Source organism: Frankliniella occidentalis, unplaced genomic scaffold (genome assembly GCF_000697945.3).
Source record: "Frankliniella occidentalis isolate FOCC.00 unplaced genomic scaffold, Focc_3.1 Scaffold52, whole genome shotgun sequence".
NCBI classification, from domain to species: Eukaryota; Metazoa; Arthropoda; class Insecta; order Thysanoptera; family Thripidae; genus Frankliniella; species Frankliniella occidentalis.
In genome coordinates, this window is record NW_026267182.1 from 1151125 (window position 1) to 1169562 (window position 18438).

General features: G+C 49.7%; 1 protein-coding gene across 1 annotated transcript in view; it reads right to left on the bottom strand.

The window, feature by feature from the left end:
• Positions 1 to 777: 777 nt before the first annotated feature.
• Positions 778 to 18438, bottom strand: part of LOC113205190 (zinc finger and SCAN domain-containing protein 10) — a 99984-nt gene continuing 82323 nt past the window's right edge. The window contains exons 6-11 of the mRNA XM_052267456.1: positions 9475 to 9607; positions 8178 to 8345; positions 5891 to 6327; positions 5588 to 5806; positions 5177 to 5490; positions 778 to 5080 (exon numbers count right to left, since the gene is read on the bottom strand). Of these exons, the coding sequence (XP_052123416.1) occupies positions 4795 to 5080; positions 5177 to 5490; positions 5588 to 5806; positions 5891 to 6327; positions 8178 to 8345; positions 9475 to 9607 (1557 nt within the window). The 3' untranslated portion in view covers positions 778 to 4794. The remainder of the gene's footprint in view (positions 5081 to 5176; positions 5491 to 5587; positions 5807 to 5890; positions 6328 to 8177; positions 8346 to 9474; positions 9608 to 18438) is intronic.

An 18438-nucleotide genomic window follows, 5' to 3' on the forward strand; every position in this document is an offset into this window, starting at 1 on the left:
GACAGTGGGTGGTGTCCCTCCTAGGGATAGATTCCACCCATGTGAAAGCTTCCAAAAATCAGTGCGAAATGGCATCACGGCATGGCACACCCCCTTTGGGGAGGGCCGGGGGCCTTATTGTATTAGTCTGGATGCATCCGGGGACTTTCGGCTTGTCAGGGATTATGCGCAGAGCTCGCCCTCTGTCTTCTGCTTTCACCCTGAAGGCTTCGGATTTCATATTACCCGATAAAGAATGTTCTATAGTTGGGTCAAGTTGACTCTGGCCACGGCATTAATTGTGGCCACAAATAGGGACGTCGCTCAGACCACGCTCACCCAGGGTCCTGGACGGGAGAACTGCTGACGAGCCGTGTAAGTTCCTCGACGCTGGCAACTAGAAAAGTTAAGCCCTTCACTGTTCTTCTTAGGGGTCGTCTAGATAGTACATTGGTTTCCTTGATTCAGTAGATTGTTTGGCAAGTTCCGAGAGCTCGGCGCCTGCGATAGGAGGGGTAGGCCATCCCGCAGTACACGCATGCACCACAGGCAAGATATTGCCTACCTATCGGGCGCTATGTGACCTTGCTTGTGGGTGAACGTGGCAGTTTCGTTACGGTACATATGACGGATGCACATTCTGGTCGATCCCACCACAACAAGTGCCATTGTGGGTTAAAGAACAAGTTTATTCCTGAGCACAAAATTAATTTTGTGGTCCAGGTCTCCCTTGATTTCCATTGAAGGAAAGTACTGTATGTCATCTATTTTGGTTTTAAGGACAGTAAATAACAAGTGTTTGATATTTCCAATGTTCTATTCATCTTTGTTCCATTGAAAGAATGACCTACACACGAACCACACACAAACAGCACAGGGTTAGAATTTATATGACATTCAGTGTGCAGCCTTTTAAATTTCATTTAACAAACACAAGGGACCAAACAATCAATTAGGATCTTTGTACATTAAATTGCAATATTATTTTATAATATAACCACAAGAGTAATTTACAAATTTATAAATGCAATATTTTTACAATATTTTGAAATTTATTTTTATATAGGATAGCAACAATGCTATCAATAAATAGAGAGGCATCCTCTTGGAAGCCACTATCACCTAAACAGGCTCCAAAGGTTTAAAATAACTTTTCATTGTTTTCTAACATTATCATTCTAGTAAAATTAATTTTTATAAAGCTGCAACAAACTTTGGACAATTTTTGTGTTCTTTGTTTAAAAAAAAAACCTTGGCTGGAGCGCCTATTTAGTAGGCGATGGGTGACACATTCCAAGGAGCTTCCTGCAAGATGACTAGAAAGATTTTGTTGTGCCACAATAAAGATCAAAAGAAGCACCAGGCAACTTTGGCAATAAATATGGACATTGTTTTTTCGTATACATTTATCTTCCCAAACTTACCAATTCAACACTAAAGTTACAGTGCTTGTACTTAGACAGGCAAGATACTGAGAAGTAATATGATGAGAAAATATAGGCATATATCCTTGGAAGCTCCCCCATCGTCTTCTAATGAATGAAACACTATCTCTGTGCAGTTTATGAAACAATCACAGAACAAACATTTTACTAAAGTTATCTGAGGGAGAAGAATAAATGCAACTGAAGTTGATTGAACATACCATGGTTGTAAAAAATGGTTTGATGCTTATCACTTAAACTATGACCTCGGCAGGCACATACACACATTCATACCTATGGATAAAGAACAATTATTAGGAAGATGAAGAGGATTGTATAATGGATTTTCTAAATACATCTTCTCTTGCAAACAAAAATCTAGGGTGAAACAGCAGAATAAGGAAGATGCTAGTCCAGAGTGAACAGAAAACATCAATGGACATTTTATCCTCAAAATAAATACAAACACAACTAGAACATACTATTGCAAATGTAATGGTACCAGCAAAACAATGATAAACACAGACATTGTAGAAATAATAATGAACAACATGTAAAAATCAGTACTGCATCTATGGTAAAACAACAAACGGAATGCAAAAAATGAATAAAATATTATTGGAGGAGTCTTGACATTTTTGCACTCATGACGGTGCTTACAAAGACTGCAAAGTAAACACTAAACTCTCTGTTTTGCTTTTAGACGAAATAGAAGAGACAAAAAATAAATTACAAGTTTACTGATTCAGAAAGGCTTTCCAAAGGAGAGAGTCGCTTTAGAATCAATACTTTTCACTATGGGCACAACTTTTTTCCTTTCACGGTCCTTGTAATTAATTATTTATCAGCACTTTCTTGTTGGTACAGAAGAGTTTCCCGACAAATAAAAATAGCCTCTACCCTCTTAACACACAGCTATTTTAAAGCATTGAGGAAATCTTAGGAATATTTATAGTTCTGAGGGAAACAAAACAGCACAAAAACTTATGTTGTACAGGGATATAGTATGGCATATTTTTTTTCTACTGAAAACAACACTATTGATCAATATGTAGTGTAAAATGGTATATGAGTTATTAAGAAAAAAGCAGTTACACCCCAAGAGACATTTGATTGAAATATGACAACATTAGAGTTGAGATTCATGATTGAGTTATGGACAGCAAAATTACTTTTTAGCATTGCTTTCTTGATGAGAGGGATGAAATTAACAAAACAAGAACAGTCAACAAAGGATCCAAACTTAAAAAAACAGTATTGAATGCAACACAAGGTAAACTTTAACTTAATACTCTTACTTTTAAAAACAGCTGAAAAATCAGTCCATAATGGAAAAAAGAACAACTTTATACGAGAGTGACTGAAAACAGGGCAACAAACCTTCATCATACACGTGGAGTATACACGAGAGGTTTTCATAAGATCAAAGAGACACATTGATCAAATAGGCTGGCACTGGTTGTTCTGCAAGCTTTGATCACTTGAACGGCTGAGGTCTGAGCAAAGAGCAATCTTAGGATGCTATAGCCAATCATGCGATGAATGGACTTAAAATGGACAAGTGGAATATGATATATGGTACATAAACACGGATGGGGCTTATGTAATGGGCTATTGTACACAGACAAATTTTGATATCATACAGAAAGAAAAGCATGTGACTTTCAGAAGATAGTCTAAAACTATTGATGTAGTTTTTGCCAATATTTGAATTCTGATAAGCTCTATAAAACTGTGATGACAATGCCTTAACAAATGCTATCCATGTGAGATTACAATATGTATAATAAAAGAGGTACACTATAATACAGGTCAGTAACCCATATTAAAGTGCATTGGGCTATTGAATACTGATGAAAATGCGTATATGGTACAGTAAAATATCGCGTACAATCTGAGCTATTGTAAATTATAATACATACACAAAGCACAGAAATTGAAGGTGTATGGAAGCTTCAAATTCATGATGCTTAGAATAATGGAACATCGGGATTCATTTATTTTAGTTGTATAAACGGGTCTCTTTCATTTTTGTCAAAGGTGATATACTTTGTCAAAATAAAAAGACACATTTGTCTAAAGTGTCAGGGTTGGGCACACTAAACCAGAATGGGGTTCCAAAGTTACAAATTAGGATGATGTACTGTACAAACCGGAGTGCGATAACATGCAAGAGGAGACACCTAGCTATTGAGGACACATTCACACACCTTGCACACATAAAATTAAGTAAAGGCTTTTGAATGGATCAAATTAATTTTGACAACCAAGCAAAAAACCAATGAGAAAAGTGCTTGGTCATAACAAAAATTAATTGTGGAACTACTAAATCTATTTAGGAACTCATCTGCTTATCGCCCATAGTATTGTCATTTTGGTACAAAGCTGCAAACCTGCATTAAAATTAAAATAATCCATTCAACTTTTAAGAATGTTACCATTTCAAATAGACAATTTCAAAATTTAAAATCTGTTGTACCAATTTGCAATGATTTGGATTACTGAAACAAAAAAGGAGTGACGTCATACTTGAGCATTTCACTTTTCTGTCATTAAATATTTAAATAATCCAACTGCTACAAAATAACATTTCTCTCTGTACAGCTTAGATTTGTTAAAAGATACAATAAATATAATCAACTTAAATTAGACAAAATATTTGTTATAACAAAAATCTTATACATTTTGAATAGGGTTATTTCAAGTTAACAAGACAAGCTTTTTGATGACTAAGTTCAATATTGCTGGGGCTTGCTGTACATAGGCACACTAAAGCCCCGAAAATAAAAAGCAACACTTAAATCTCTGTAACAAACAGAAAACAAATTAAAGGAACTAAATCAGTACAGAATATTGCATACCTAGGTAGTAGGAACAAAACAAACCCAAATAAGGCTTTGTGATTCCGAATTCTTCCAATTCATACTTTTTGCATATAAAACGTAAAAAAATCTTCACAGCCAAACTAAAGAAAATATCCTGCAGTCTTCTTAGAGTTTACATTCAAACTAATGATTTACATCAGTAATCCTTCACAAAATGAAATAACAATTTTTTTTTCAAAGAGGACATAGATTTGATTGGTCTGAAGTGCTGAGTTTGAAAAATAGTTCTTGAACAGTAAGTGTTTAACACAGCTCACCAACCACATCACATCGAGTGGATCAAAGACTACCCATAACAAAACATCAAAGTCTCACTAAATAACAGTGGCGTTTCCTCTTTTCGTCTCCTTACTTATTATGTAACAAAATCAACTACACATCCGCAAGAGATCTAGGGGTAGGGGCGGGTGGGAAATAAGGGGGGAGGTGGGGGCGGGTTCTTCTGTACACTGAGCTACACGAATATGATACACAACGTAATGTTTGTGCTGAGTTCACAGCTTAGTTCACGGGCTGTTGTTGAGCGTAAAGCCTAACGCGCGGGGGTCACCGTGCAATCTTAAGGCTTGCTCCAGCCGCTGCTCCTGGAAGCGCAGGGCCTCGCTGAGGTCGGCCGCGGCCGTAGGGGAGCCCATCAGGTTCTGGGCGAGGAGGTTGGCGGCGTTGTGGCCGCCGTGGCCCTGGAGGGCGCGCTGCACGTGGTTGGCCCCGGCAGCGCCCTCCTGGGACGAGGAGGCCGCGGCGGCAGCAGCCTGGCTCACGGCCAGCCGGAGTGCGGCCTCGGCCTGCGACCTGCAGAGGACAAGAGAACAGCCGTGAGTGTCGGTCAGCCTCAGCGGCGCTCAGCGCCCGCGAGGTAGGCAGCCCAACTAACGCCACAACACTTACCTCAGGAGCACCTCGGCTTGCTGCATTCTCATCGCAGTAGCCTCCTGTTGCTGGTGCTGTTGGTGTTGTTGCTGCTGTTGCTGGTGCTGTTGTTGTTGCTGCTGCTGCTGCTGTTGCTGCTGTTGCTGCTGCTGTTGCTGTTGTTGCTGCTGCTGCTGCTGTTGTTGCTGCTGCTGTTGCTGCTGCTGTTGTTGTTGCTGCTGCTGTTGGTGGAGCTGAATCGCTTCCATGTTCATGGTCTGCCTCATGGCTGACTCCATGGAGCGCATTGAATCAGATATGGACGCCCTCATGGCAGCGTTCATGAGCTGCGCCTGAAGGAGGAGAGGGTCAGGATTAGACAGTGAGGATGGGGCATAAACGCACATGAACAACGCCCCGTGGGGGCGAATGACCTAGCGGGAGCCGTACCTGGGCATGGGAGACAGCGTCCGGGGGCAGCGGCGGTGACCCGGCGTGGTTGAGGTGCGGGCCCGGGCCCATCGGACCCGAGGGTGGCGGTGAGCTCATGGAGCGCATGGCGGCCGCCAGGTTGGCGACGGCCTGCTGCGCCGCCTGCGCCGCGGCCGTGGGGTCCAGGCCCGCCAGCGCGGCCATCCGACTCGCCGACTGGAGCTCGTCCGCGCCGAACTGCAGCAGGGGAGAGCGTCAGACCTCGAGCCCATGTCCACCACTACATTGGTGTCCTCGGGGAGCAAAGGGGGAGAGACTCACCGGACTCTGGTGGAGGTGGCCGTTGTTCATCCGGCTGCCGATGAGCTCGGCCAGCTTGGCGCTCGTCGTGTTGTTGTTGTTATTGTTGTTGAGGCCGAGCACGCCTGACTCGGAGCCGGCGCTCGACAGGCGCCCGCCCGCCGACGACGAGTCCGAGTGGGCGGACGGCGAGGCACACAGCGAGGAGGCGCCCGCCCCCGGGGGTGGCACCAAGGGGCCTCCGGGCCCCGCGCCCCCAGGACCGCCGGCGCCCAGGCCGCTCCCGTCGAGGGGCCCCGAGCCGAGCGGGGGGAGGGGGCCGCCCAGGGCGGTGGCGCCGAGCACGGCGAGCCGGGAGTCCCGCTCCCGGCGCTCCGCGGCGGCCCTCGACAGCACGTACTGGGCGGCGAAGGAGTGCTTGGGCTCCATCCGCATGTGCTCCATGTGCGTCAGCAGCCCTGCAAGCAAACGGCCAAGGCGGTCAGGAAACAGTCGGGAAGTTTCAACTTTCAAATCTCCCGCCCCCAACGCGCAGTATTTTCTCTACTTCATTTGAATAGAAAAGGGCGTCCCGGGAGGTGGCGCCATCCAGCGGAGGGTCGCGGAAAGAAGTGCGTGGGCGGGGAGGGAGAGGGGTGGGCGAGGGGTTGGGTCGGGGGTCGCCGCCGTCGGCGTCGCGTTCGTTCCCCGGCTGAGAGATGGCGCCAGCTGGCCCACTGTGCGCCCGCGACGCGGGGCTACGCGGAGCTACGCGCGGTGGGGGATGAAAAAGTTTGTCTCTTTCTCCCGGGAGAGGGCGCCACGGCGCGTGCTCTCCCCCGCCTCATCCTGGACCAGCCACCCCTTCATCTCTCTCTCTCCCTCTGCTTGGGCTGCTCTATTTCTTTCTTTGTCACTACCCCCACCATCACCACCCCTTTTTGCCTCTTTCGGGCCCTAACCTAACTTGCGCGGGGTATCGCCGCGCCCGTGCGCAGAAAGACCAACCAACAACAAAAAAGAAAAAGCCATCGCGAAACGAAATAGTGGGAGGAGCGTTAGCGTTACTCCACGCGGAGCTGGCGCGAGTCGCGGCGGCGCGGAGGCACTGCGCGGCCAGGCGCGGGGGAGGCAGCACGCAGCGCACCGGAGCGCGGCGGCCGGCCTACCGCGCCTCGTCAGGCGCTGCGCGGTGCCGCGGCCGGCCGCTGGCTTGCGAGCGAGCGCTAGCCTTCTACAGAGCACCTAGCTCGAGCACTTCTTAATTTGTTTCTTTACTGTTTTATTTTTTATTTGTCTTCTTTATTTCTCTCTCGGTTTTGTGTACGTAATTTAAACTCGTCAGAAAAATTAAAGAATAAAAGAAAAAGAAATTAATACCGAGGTGATGGTAACGGAATTCGCCGAGGATCCATTCTTACATTTAGCATGCAACGTCTCGAGCCAAAAGTTACGAACAGGAAACATTAAGAATAAGACAAGCATACTGATTAACTACAGCAAGAATACAGAACAAATTAGCGGTCAAGTGAGAAAACACAGTCGTCTACTGCTTGTCTCCACACGGTTTTTCGAAACGTTCAAGTTCAACTTGGAGAGGGTCCAGCCATGAAGAGTTTCGCAACGGCTGGGACGGCTGGGGCTCTGCGGTGATGTGGTGTTGTCACTCTGGTGGGACTGTGTGTCATGGTCCGAACGGGAGCACTCGAGTGGAGTGAATGAGGAGTGTGCAATTGTTTGATACAACCGGGAGGTAGTTGATACAACCACTTTTCTATTTCGGTATATCTGAGTCTCCCACTGTCACTATTAAGCGAGATGATTTATAATTATAATAGATCCCCAAGATTTCAGAACAAATTCGAAGGTTTTCAAAGTTAGATGCATATATCAAATTTAAGAATTTACACATTTACTTGAATTTAATACAATATTGGTTCTGGCTTCTAGTGCGCACTTTTTTGTAGACTTTGATTAAGTCGCCAAATGGATTTAGAAAATTCACTATAAGTGGTAAGGAAGATTTATGGGTTTCATCCCAGTCATAATCCTAAGGATAACTTAAGATTTCAACTTTTAGGAAAAGAGCTGAATTTAGAATAATTATTCATTCGAAAATCCTAAAATACATCGTTTTTTTGTGAAATATTAACAGACTTCTCCGATAGCAATATGCGCAAGCTTTCCTTTCGAAGTTCTTTGTAAATGACTCCCCAAATAGATCGACCCCTCTCGCGCACCTTGCCAGCGGCCGAGGCCCGCGGTTCACTCCACGACGGCCTCGACTCCCGCGCGAGAGCGAGCCTTGCCGGCGGGCCTGGCAACTCACCTGACTCGTGCGTGAAGACGGACTGGCATACTGAGCACGGCCACATCCGGAGCGTGCTGGTCAGCTGGGAGGCCTCGGGGTGGCACGCCAGGTGCTTGCGGAGGCTGCCCTCGTTGACGTAGTGCTTGCCGCACACTGGACACGGGTGATTGGCCGTCCTCCGCTTCGCTAGATACGGATGACCAGCAGGTGAGCGAAAGAAAAGGCAACGGTCAACGGGAGGGGATACGAGCAGAAAAAAAAGAATCTTAGCCTAGTTTAAGTGTGTTAGGGGCCGCCGCCGCGCGGGCGGCCACCACCAGAGTTACATCCACCATCACCACAACAACCTCCACCATAACGAAAAAAAAATTATATTTTGGAAATGAGCATGACGTTAGGAAGCGACAGCGGCACTGCGCACACACGGACACAACGACGAGCGCCGACTGCTGGAGCGAGCTGCTGGAAGAGAGCGGAACGAAGACTGTCCACTCCAAGTAGTTTAAAAACTTGGTCGTCAAACTCGGTGTTCAGACAAGCGCATACGACCGTATATATAGCACCTCCATGGTGAAGATAAGCAAAGTCATGCTACGAGCAGGATATACTACCTCATGCAATATGCAAATAGAATCAATTCACTGATTTGGCTCTAGAGTATCTAAATACATTTCATAAACGAAAATGCTTACAGGTATGTCTATTTTGTAACTTAAGTTAGTCTAAGGACTACAAAGTGCATGCGATTAAGAAATGTAGAAATACAGATGCATCTAGAACGCACAAAGTAAGGCCGTTTTAACAGGTATGGGTCAGTGGTATCCAATAGATTTGACAACTAACTTTACAATATAAAAAAAATGATAAAATAATTCCGAAACGACAGAAAAGGACACGTTGAATACAAAATTTCCCAAAAGTCTGATCATAGTCCTTTGATAAGATATCGTAGGCTGTAGTTCGAGTGGATGACAAGACCTGACCAGAACAGGCCAGTCATTGAAAAGACGCGACGGTTTCTGTCGATGGAACGCCTCAATGTTGCAGGTGGCTGGGCCGACAACAGGAACCGGAACAGGAACGACCGGAACGCCCGACAGGAACGGCCGGAGTGCCCAACAGGAACGGACCGGAGCGAAGAACACCTTCTTGCCTGAGACAACAGCGACAGACACACACACCATACCCATACCCAACGGCCTTACTCGCTAATAATACTCCCCAGAGATGCAGAACCCTGGGGCCAGCCCACAGAGCGCCACACGCCCGGGGAGGCGTCTACCAAGATATTTGAAATAGTAAAAGAGATACTTACTGGCAACGCCCGAGGCGTTTGGGTCTTTATGAGCATGTTTCATATGATCCATGAGGGCTTCGCCCCCTAAGAACAACTTGTGGCAGAGGGGGCAGGCCGTAGCATTCGGCCCACCGATGAGTGCGGCGTGTTGCTGCAACACAGGAACACGCAGCTGTACCTCCTGGCCGCAACAACAACAGCAAACACACAGCACAAGATTTAGTAAGTCTGTTCACACAATCATGGCGCACGACAAAGAGCAGCAATATCATGAAGGCAGGGCCGCCCACATCCCCGTGTCACACGCATCGCCGCTTCGCAGTCTTTTCGACAGTCCCCAAGACTGTCTTTACCAGAAGGTTTTTGTTATTGGCATATGCCGCCATTTCACTGTTTACTGCGCGCGAGGACGGCGAAGAGGCAGTGCGTGCGACACCGGTTGAAGGAGGCCTTGGACTTGCAATCCCTGCAGACATATGAGAAAAGGTCTGAAAGAGTGACAAATCCAACACACAACACCAACACTTTGCAGTCAAAGAAAGGCACTGGGAAAAGTATACAAAACTCAACACTCTGAAACTTCTGTAGATAGACATGATTAAGAGTGAAAGATTTATATACAATAATCTAAGCCGACCTTTCTCCGAGAAACGCCAGAGGGGCCCTAATCCAACAAACCAGATGTGAACATATGGTCTGATCGTTAATCCACGGGGAGAGTTACTTTAATAATTAAAAGTGCAATAATAACAGTGACGTACACTATAACTTTATTCTTATTACAAACATGTGAAGTAAAACTCCCCACATGGAAACGAATAAATACTTTATAGAAATGTCCCATTGGATAAATTGACAATGTTTAGTTTATTTTTCTTTCATTTATCGTGACAGACTTACTAGTATCTTTACTGCATATTCATGACACTTCCCCCAAGACAGTAAAGAATGTTTTCAGCATTGAACTATTTCAGAGATGTATTGATTGATCGATTATTGTGCGCCGAAACGCAAATAATAAACAAATCAGACACAACTTATACATTTTTCACGTGCAACGGAGCCTCTACTGGCACAAAATATACATGCTAAAACTACAACATGCAGGAAGGAGACATGCTACGAGGCAGATGGTGGAATACTACACACAATTCCAGAGGGTATGGATGGGGAGGGGTCCGCGCGGCCGTTTGAATAGAACCGCGCGATAAAAGAGACCCTCCCTCTGGCGGGGAGAGCGGGAATCACCACCGTCGGAGCCGGGCTCGGCGGCTCCGTCGGGCGGGGCGGCATAGGAGGCGGCGGCATGTGTTGCACACACAGGTCGAGGAGACAAACGCTCCCCTGCTCCATAACACACGGAATATGCGCCGGACGACACATCCCATATTTGGCTGTGCACCGCGGGAAGATTGCGGAAGACGACAGTCAAGTATACCATGCAAACAGCAAGGTTTCAAAAAAGACATTTTTTTATTTTCGTCTTCTGCTAACGATTACAAGAAAGCAATAAAAATGCGTCGAAGGAGCGAGAGGGTTGCGTAAAAGGAAAGCGGGGACAGAAAACACGAAGCCGAGGGATGCGGGATATACAGGCAAATAAGCAGTACGCCAGGAAATGCCTAGCGAATGCTGCTTTCTTGTCGCGAGCTTCGCGAGCTCGCCGGTCATGTGACATGGTACAGTGCGATGGCATACGGTCAACCCGTGCTGTGTGTGAGAGAGAGAGAGAATGAGAGAGGAAGGGAGAGAGAAGGAGCGAGCTAGCGTGCGTGTGGCTTGGCTACGCAGCGCCACTCCCCCCCCGCCGCCCCCCCCCCCCCCCCCCCCCCCCCCCCCCGGAGCCCCGTACCTCGCGCATCGCTCGCTATCCATATCAAGACATAATGGGAGAATGTACATATGAATCAAACATACTGGGACACACGCTGCTTGCTTGTGTCTCGTTATCCTGTACGGATACGTAAGGATAGCCAGCCTTTGCCTTTAGCTTTTGCCTTTGCTTTCTGCCGACCAAACGGATATATCGGACCGGTTTCTTATATACATGCCCGAGGGCCCTACCTACCGACGCACAAGCTCGTGCGGGGAGGAAGGTAAGGGGGCAGGGGGGCACACCCACATCCAACCGAAAGCTCAATAGGAAGTTTTGCGTGCAGGGATTTTTCAAATGCTTAATCACGCGACCCTGATCCAAAATGACAAATGAAAAATTCGCGTAAACTCGCATACCACCACGCATTTTTCAAACTCGTTGATCAGACCGCTGCAGCATCGGCGGGCTCGGGTTCGAGTATACCCGAGCATTAAAGCCCTTCCGACCGACTGAAGTGGATCGCCAAGCCAAGCCGAGCCGAGTCGGGCGAGCAAAAGAGACCGAGCCGAGCCGGGGCTCGTCCTGGCACAAGGCGCAGCCAGTGATCTAACGAATTGTGTGCGGGCCGCTCGACAAGCCGCAAAGCCCCTTCGGCCTCGGCTCGGCTCGGCCCGGCTCGGCCCGGCTGGTTGGGACGCATGAATAAAATCTCCGACAAGTATCGGAGATCGAAGAGTGCATCTCGCGAGAGGAGAGGGCCGGCCGCGGCCAGCCATAACACACGCCCATTAGCGTACACACACACACACACACACACACACTCACACACACGCTCACAAACGCACGCGGCAACGCGCGCGATCGTTGCGAAAACGTACCGCAAGCAAACGCAATGAGTAACAGTATTATCCGCATTATTATTTTTCTCACGGCCGCGCGAGCCGGGCGAGGCGGGACGAGGCGGGGCGAGGTATAGGCAGGCGGGCGGATGACACTGCATTTTATTTCATTCCGAACATTCCGAAGTAATTATTACCGCGTGCCATACGGAAAACACTACTACTAGATCGTGTGTTATATGACGCTGCTGTGCGGGAGCAGGAGGAGGAGCGCGACCCGCAGCAGCGGCAGCACCAAGCTCGCCGTGAGTGTGGTGGAGTGCACCGTAATACCTCAGCAGCGGAGCGGACCGCGGCGGCGCGATCCCCCTAGCCGCGGGTGGTATGAGAAATTTACGATGAAGCAAAACAGTTTTGCCCCAACACGTACACAAGGCATACGGCACGACCGACCACGCAGTGACCCCCTGCACCCTCCCCCCCCCCCTTCTCGCACCAGGGAAGAGGGGGTCTTGCACTAGATGGCAGCCGAGTGATACCAAGGGGAAGGGGAGCGCAGGGTAGAGAGAGGCAGTGTAGGGACGAGGGGCGTCTCTCTCTCCCTCTCTCTCGGCCGAGGATCATTCCTACTGCTGCGCTTATTCTTTCTTATTTTGCGGGGGCCAAAAAGGAGCTGGGGCGCAGGGGCCGTGTTGGTGGGGTAATTAGTGGACTCGCTTGCGTGACCAGTCCCTGGGGCGTGGCGGGGCGTGGCGCACCCTTTCGAACTCGTTCTCTCTCTCTCTCTCTCTCTCTCTCTCTCTCTCTCTCTCTCTCTCTCTCACTTTTATTTTGTTTTCTTCGCGCGGGTTCCGTATTAATCCCGGCGGAGGACGCGCATCACGCAGACGGTGCGGCCTTGTTCCGCACGCACAAGAAGCAGCGGCAGTCGCACATCCCCACCCGCGGGTGACAGACACCCTTTCCTCGGGCTTCTTCTCTTCCACCTCCTCCTGCGAGCTGCGCTCCCCCCCTCCCCCTCCCCTTTTACCCCTTTTCCACGCTCGGCCGAACTAGCCGGCTCGTCGTAGAGCAGGTGTCCAATCCAAACACCCCGTCATTTTCGAACCGACCTGTACTTTAGTAGGGACGTGATGTGTGTTTTAAATCTCCCCCCCCCCCCCTCGACCCTCTTGCACACCGTGAAAAATATCTTTGTAAAAGTTACAATGTTGCCACGATTTTGATTTACAAGGGAAACTCTACGTTTACGAAAGGCATTAATGACAAATTTACAAACTCCAAGTTCGTGCCGCAAACAAATTGAAATGGAACATTACTCCTCCACAGCCGACGCTATATAACTAGATTTTCCCTGTGTTTTTATCTTTTTCCCTCTGGCGCAGCGGGCGCCGGCCATCGCTCGGAGGAGAGGGAATGCCCCCGGTGAGCGCGCAAGAGGCCTCCCTCCCCCCTCCCCCTTAGTCCTTCCTACGATTCGCCGGGCTGTCAATACAGTGACACAATCAACAAATCAGCGATCGAGGACTCCCCCTCCGCCCCCCCCCCTTCCTCTTCCTACTTCCTCGGCAGGAAACAATAAAAGGAGAGAAAAAGCGCGCGCGCATCGCCCCAGGGGGTCGTCCTCTTGCTCGTCGCGGCTGGTCGGCGCCCCACCCCCCGGGCCCCGGAGCCCACCCGGACACAATGAAAGGTTACGGTTCACGGAAGAATTCTCGCCCCATCGTGTGAAATCTATTGTAGCAAATTGTAGCCATTTTGCACCAATTCATTTTTTCCCCTCTCTCTCCACTCGCGCGCGCGCGCCCTGCTGCTTTTGTCTCTGACCCTCCATCTTTCGCCTCGTTAGTGAAGAGCGACGTCTTGGAATGTTTTCGTTTCTCTCTTTTTTTTTTTTTACTCCCCTCCTGCTACTTTTTCTTCTTCTTGTTCGCGTTTTCCTCTCCGCCCCCGCGCGCCGGGATTTCTTATTCCTCAGCTTTTAAATGGCACGCAATTATCACTCCGTGACGTCATACCATTTCTACTGATTTACTCCCCCCCCCCCACCCTACCCCATCTCCCATTCCGCCCCTTCCCGTGGAGGTCCTTCGCAACAGTCTTTACCTAAAAGAAGAAGAAAAAAGAGCATCGCGAGCTCCAACAAGAGAACAAACAATCTTGATGTTTCTTGCCCAGATTTCAATTCTATTGCTTTTTTTTAAAAGTATCCCTGCTAGGAAACATTCCCTCCTACAGTATCTGAACGTGATTCGATAAACTTAACAGATATTTAACGAAGAATGTGCTTTGTTGGTTCAGATGAAGGTAACAGGGTGGGCATGTTTTGGTGAGAGGGAAGACCAGCAGCAGGTTCCAGGAAAGGAAAAAGGACCAGGGTGGGGGGGGGGGGCTAACAATCAGCGCACCTAGGCGCCACCGTTGGCCGGCCAGCGTGCAGCAGCGGCAGCAAAAGGGCCGTTTCGTTTGTCATTGTGGGCGAAAATGAGCCCCCCGCAGAGCAGACGGTCCGAAAAGCGATCATGCAAAAATACGAAGAGGCCCGGCAGGCCAGGCCAGCCGGGCGGTACTGCAGGGCCGGATGACGGAGGGCGGAATAGAATTCGCAAAGAGGAGAGAGAGGCAAGAAATGAAAAGCAGAAGGGCGGGGCGGGGCGGGGCGGGCCAGGTCGGAATACTCTGCCGCCGCGCTGCAGGTTACGCCAGATGAACCTATATAGACTTGGCCCCAGCAGCGCGGCAGCAGCAGCCGGAATTCTTGATTTGAAACTCGCGGCAAAAAGGAAAGCGCACTAAAAAATTAGAGCGAGCAGATGATGACGGGGAGGGAGGGAGAGAGAGAGAGAGAGAGAGCAGGCGGGGTGAGGTGTAAGCGAGTGGGAGAGGGAGAGAGGGAGGGATGGGAGATTGACCAAGGGGACGGGAGAGGTGGCGAGATGAAGAATTAAAACAAGATTTCGCGCGCGCGTTCCTCGGCCGCCAACGCCGCGACGACGACTGGAGATGGAACAGTGTAAAGAGGCTCTATTACCCCCAGCAATTTGAGTCTGGCGCTCACTTTTTGAACACATTTATTTTATTTTCAAAGCGAAATCATCTTTTTCACCCTTTCACCAAACCCAGTGCGGACGTGGAAAAGGGGATGAGAAAAATATAACGGAGATGTAAAAAAATATAATAAAAAAAAGTGGCGGGTGTGATGTAAACATGCGGCCAGACTGGGGGCCAGGGCGTGAACACGGACCACTCCCCCCTCCCCCTCAGCCATCACACACACCCACAGTATTTAACGCCTTCGGGCGAGATATGTATGGGGCTCGCTGCGGTGCATCTGACAACGTGTAATTTAATCGAGGTATAATTTTGAAAATAAAAATTAAAACAAAAAAATATATAGGGGGTTGCATGGTGGTGAAATGATGAGAGGAACGGGAGGGAAAAAAAGAGGATGCGAGGGAAAAAAGTTTGAGGCGTCTGACATATTTGGACAATCAAACTATTAACTCGTAGATTATAAGTGGGTAAAGGATACATTTTTTTGGCTTCCGCAGAAGGGTTAGCACAGGCGCTGAGAGGGAAGGGGGCAAAAGGGGGCCAGTAGAAAGGGGTGCTGCGTTGGGGGGATTCGAAGAAAAGGCGGAAGCGAGCAAAGAGAGAAAAAAAGGAGGAAAAAAGTGGCATGTATTACATTGTCTTTGCAGCGGGAAAGGTCGTCCTGCAGCGTTATATACTAAATCAACTAAAGAGCAGGAGCTGTAGCGGATCTGAGAGCAACAAGCCCTTCTTAACAGGAAAAAAAATAGGGGAAGGGGTGGACGAAAGATATGAGGTGTCATTTGAAACTGCCAGTTCTTTTAACTTTACCATTTCCCTTTTTCAAGAGCGAGAAATATAGAGAGAGAATTAGAGACATGGAAAAGGGGGGGGGGGTGAAAGGGTGCTCACACACGTGGGCCACACACCCGCGTGCGGACGAAAAGTCTAGGATGCCGCCACGCATCCAACTAAAAAGTTGATGCCGCGAGTCCTGTTCCAATGTTTCTCTAAAACTTTCTTTCAATTTCATTATTCATAAAGTTGCTGCATAATTCCGCGATTCTCACCCCATCGTCAACGTGGGTGGCGGCGAGCGGGACAGAGCGGGCTGCAGCAGCAGCGGGGCGGATCCGGGCGGAGCAAAGAGACGAAAGTTGTTTGGAAACAAACATGACAAAATTATGCCGACCAGCATATGTCCTTTTTTGAAATAACGATTTCCAAAGACCTCGTTTGCTTTACGACCAGTTAACAAACTTGCAGCAAAAACGTGGACAGAAAACTGGGCCATATTTACTCGTTTCTTTTCATGCGGTAGGGCTGAACAGACGAGGGGGGAAGGCCGTAAGCAGAAGGGTCAGCCTCATGAACGGTATGCGCGCCGTACAAGCAGAGCTCCCGCGGCGCGGCCGGCCGAGGTTAGGCGGAGGGTGGTGTGGAAGGGTTGGAGTGGGTCCGGTGCCAAGCGGCGAGGCGAACGCAGCGCGCCCCACCGCCAACCCTTCAACCCTTTTATATTCAGACAACTCGGGTGAGTCATCAGCATCTTCATATGCGGCCAGAAAATAAATTAGAAAAAACGGGGGAGGGAGGGGGGGGGGGAAGGGTGGGAGAGAGTAGAAGGGTTGGCAAAAGGAAAAGCAATAGAGAAGGAAAGGCGGAAAGAAGGGTGGAAAAGAAACGTGCACGCGCAGCGCGGAGGCGACGCGGCATAGTAGTGGGCGCGAATCGTGAAAAATCAAGGAGCAGAAAAGGAGAAAGAAATAGAAAGGGGAAGGCCGATAATGAAAATGAGGGGCCAGTGCGGCCACAAACAATACACCGTCCACACCCACGCGCCCCGCGGACAGACGGACAGACGGACGGCGGGTGGTGCGGACAGGCGGACAGCAAGGCAGACAGACTTCGCCAACCCTTTCGGGACGGCGCCGACCGCGGGCGCGGGGCCCCTCGAGGCGTCCGCATCGCGCCACGCGATCATCATCATAATGGAAATTGGAAAAAGCAGCGGCAGAAGCCTCTGTCCTCCTGTCCACTTTGTCAGGGACAGAGGAAAGAAGCCTTGGCTGTCCTGTCCTCCTACGCTGTCCGAAAAAAGAAGCGGAAACGAATGCTCTAAAGCCTAGTATTATAAGGGATCGAACAACTCCGCAAACGTTAGTAAAAAAAAGTAAACAGCGGTAAGAAGGTTTTTTTACGGGATGCCTCTGACCAAATTTTTGACAGAGTGGCAATCATACTTTTCCTGATCGCCGACAATCGTCTGCCCCTCTCTCCCTCCCCCCGACCGAGGTCGCCCGGCCCGGCCTCCGGCCTTGTGAGTGTGGGGCGCGTTTTCTACGCGCGCTTCGTTTTCGACGGCGGGCGATATTTGGAGCGCCCCCGCGCGTCAAGGGGAGGCTCGCTTGACCCAGTAGCGGGGCGGGCGGGCGCGAGAGGGCGGCAGCGCGACCCGGAAATGAACAGTTGAATGACGATCGTGTCGGGGTGTGCGGCGCGGTCGCACCGCTTGGAGAACACAGAGCGTAAAACACATTCCGGGGGCGAAATCTCCGGGGCGTGGCGGGGAAACTGGACTGGAAATAAGATGACCGGAAGTAATACACAACACACACGAGCTTTCGCGCCAGCGCGGCCGCGCCCCTGCTTCGTCCTGGAGGAGCAGCGTCGGGGCGCTGCTCCAGCGACCGGGGGCGGGGCGGGGCGTGGCGCACCTTGCTTGCTGATTACTCCGGAGTGATAGAGGCAAAAGACGACAAAAAAAACTAAACAGGGGCGCGCCGGCAGCGACGAGTAAAACCACCGAAATAATAAATGGGGCGTTTTTGGTTTGGAAGGGAAAGGGTTGTGGTGGCAGAGGCGGCGGAGGCGGCGGCGCCGGGTGAGTGGTGTGATTTACGACAAAGAATTATCAGGCTGGTCAGGAAGAGAGACACGGCGGAGGGGGAGGAGGGGTGGGTCCGGGATAGGGAGAGAGAGGGGAGCCGCCACCCTGGCTACCACTACCCCTTGCCGCTCACAGCAGCGGCGGCGCGGGGCTATATCCCCCACGGGGATGCTGGCTGATGCCGGTGGGGACCGATCCATTTTTCTGTTAGTTTATCCCTGTCATATTGGCTCCCCGTTATGAGGCGCCGGCCAGCGGACCGTCTCTACACACCGCGAGATCGACGACGTGGGATTAAAAACAAAACCCCAAAAGAACAAAAAAAGTCAGAAAAATCATCACGAAGCAACAGCGGCAGGCGATGAACAACGCGGTCCGGCCAGCAGCAGCCGCACCCCCCCCCC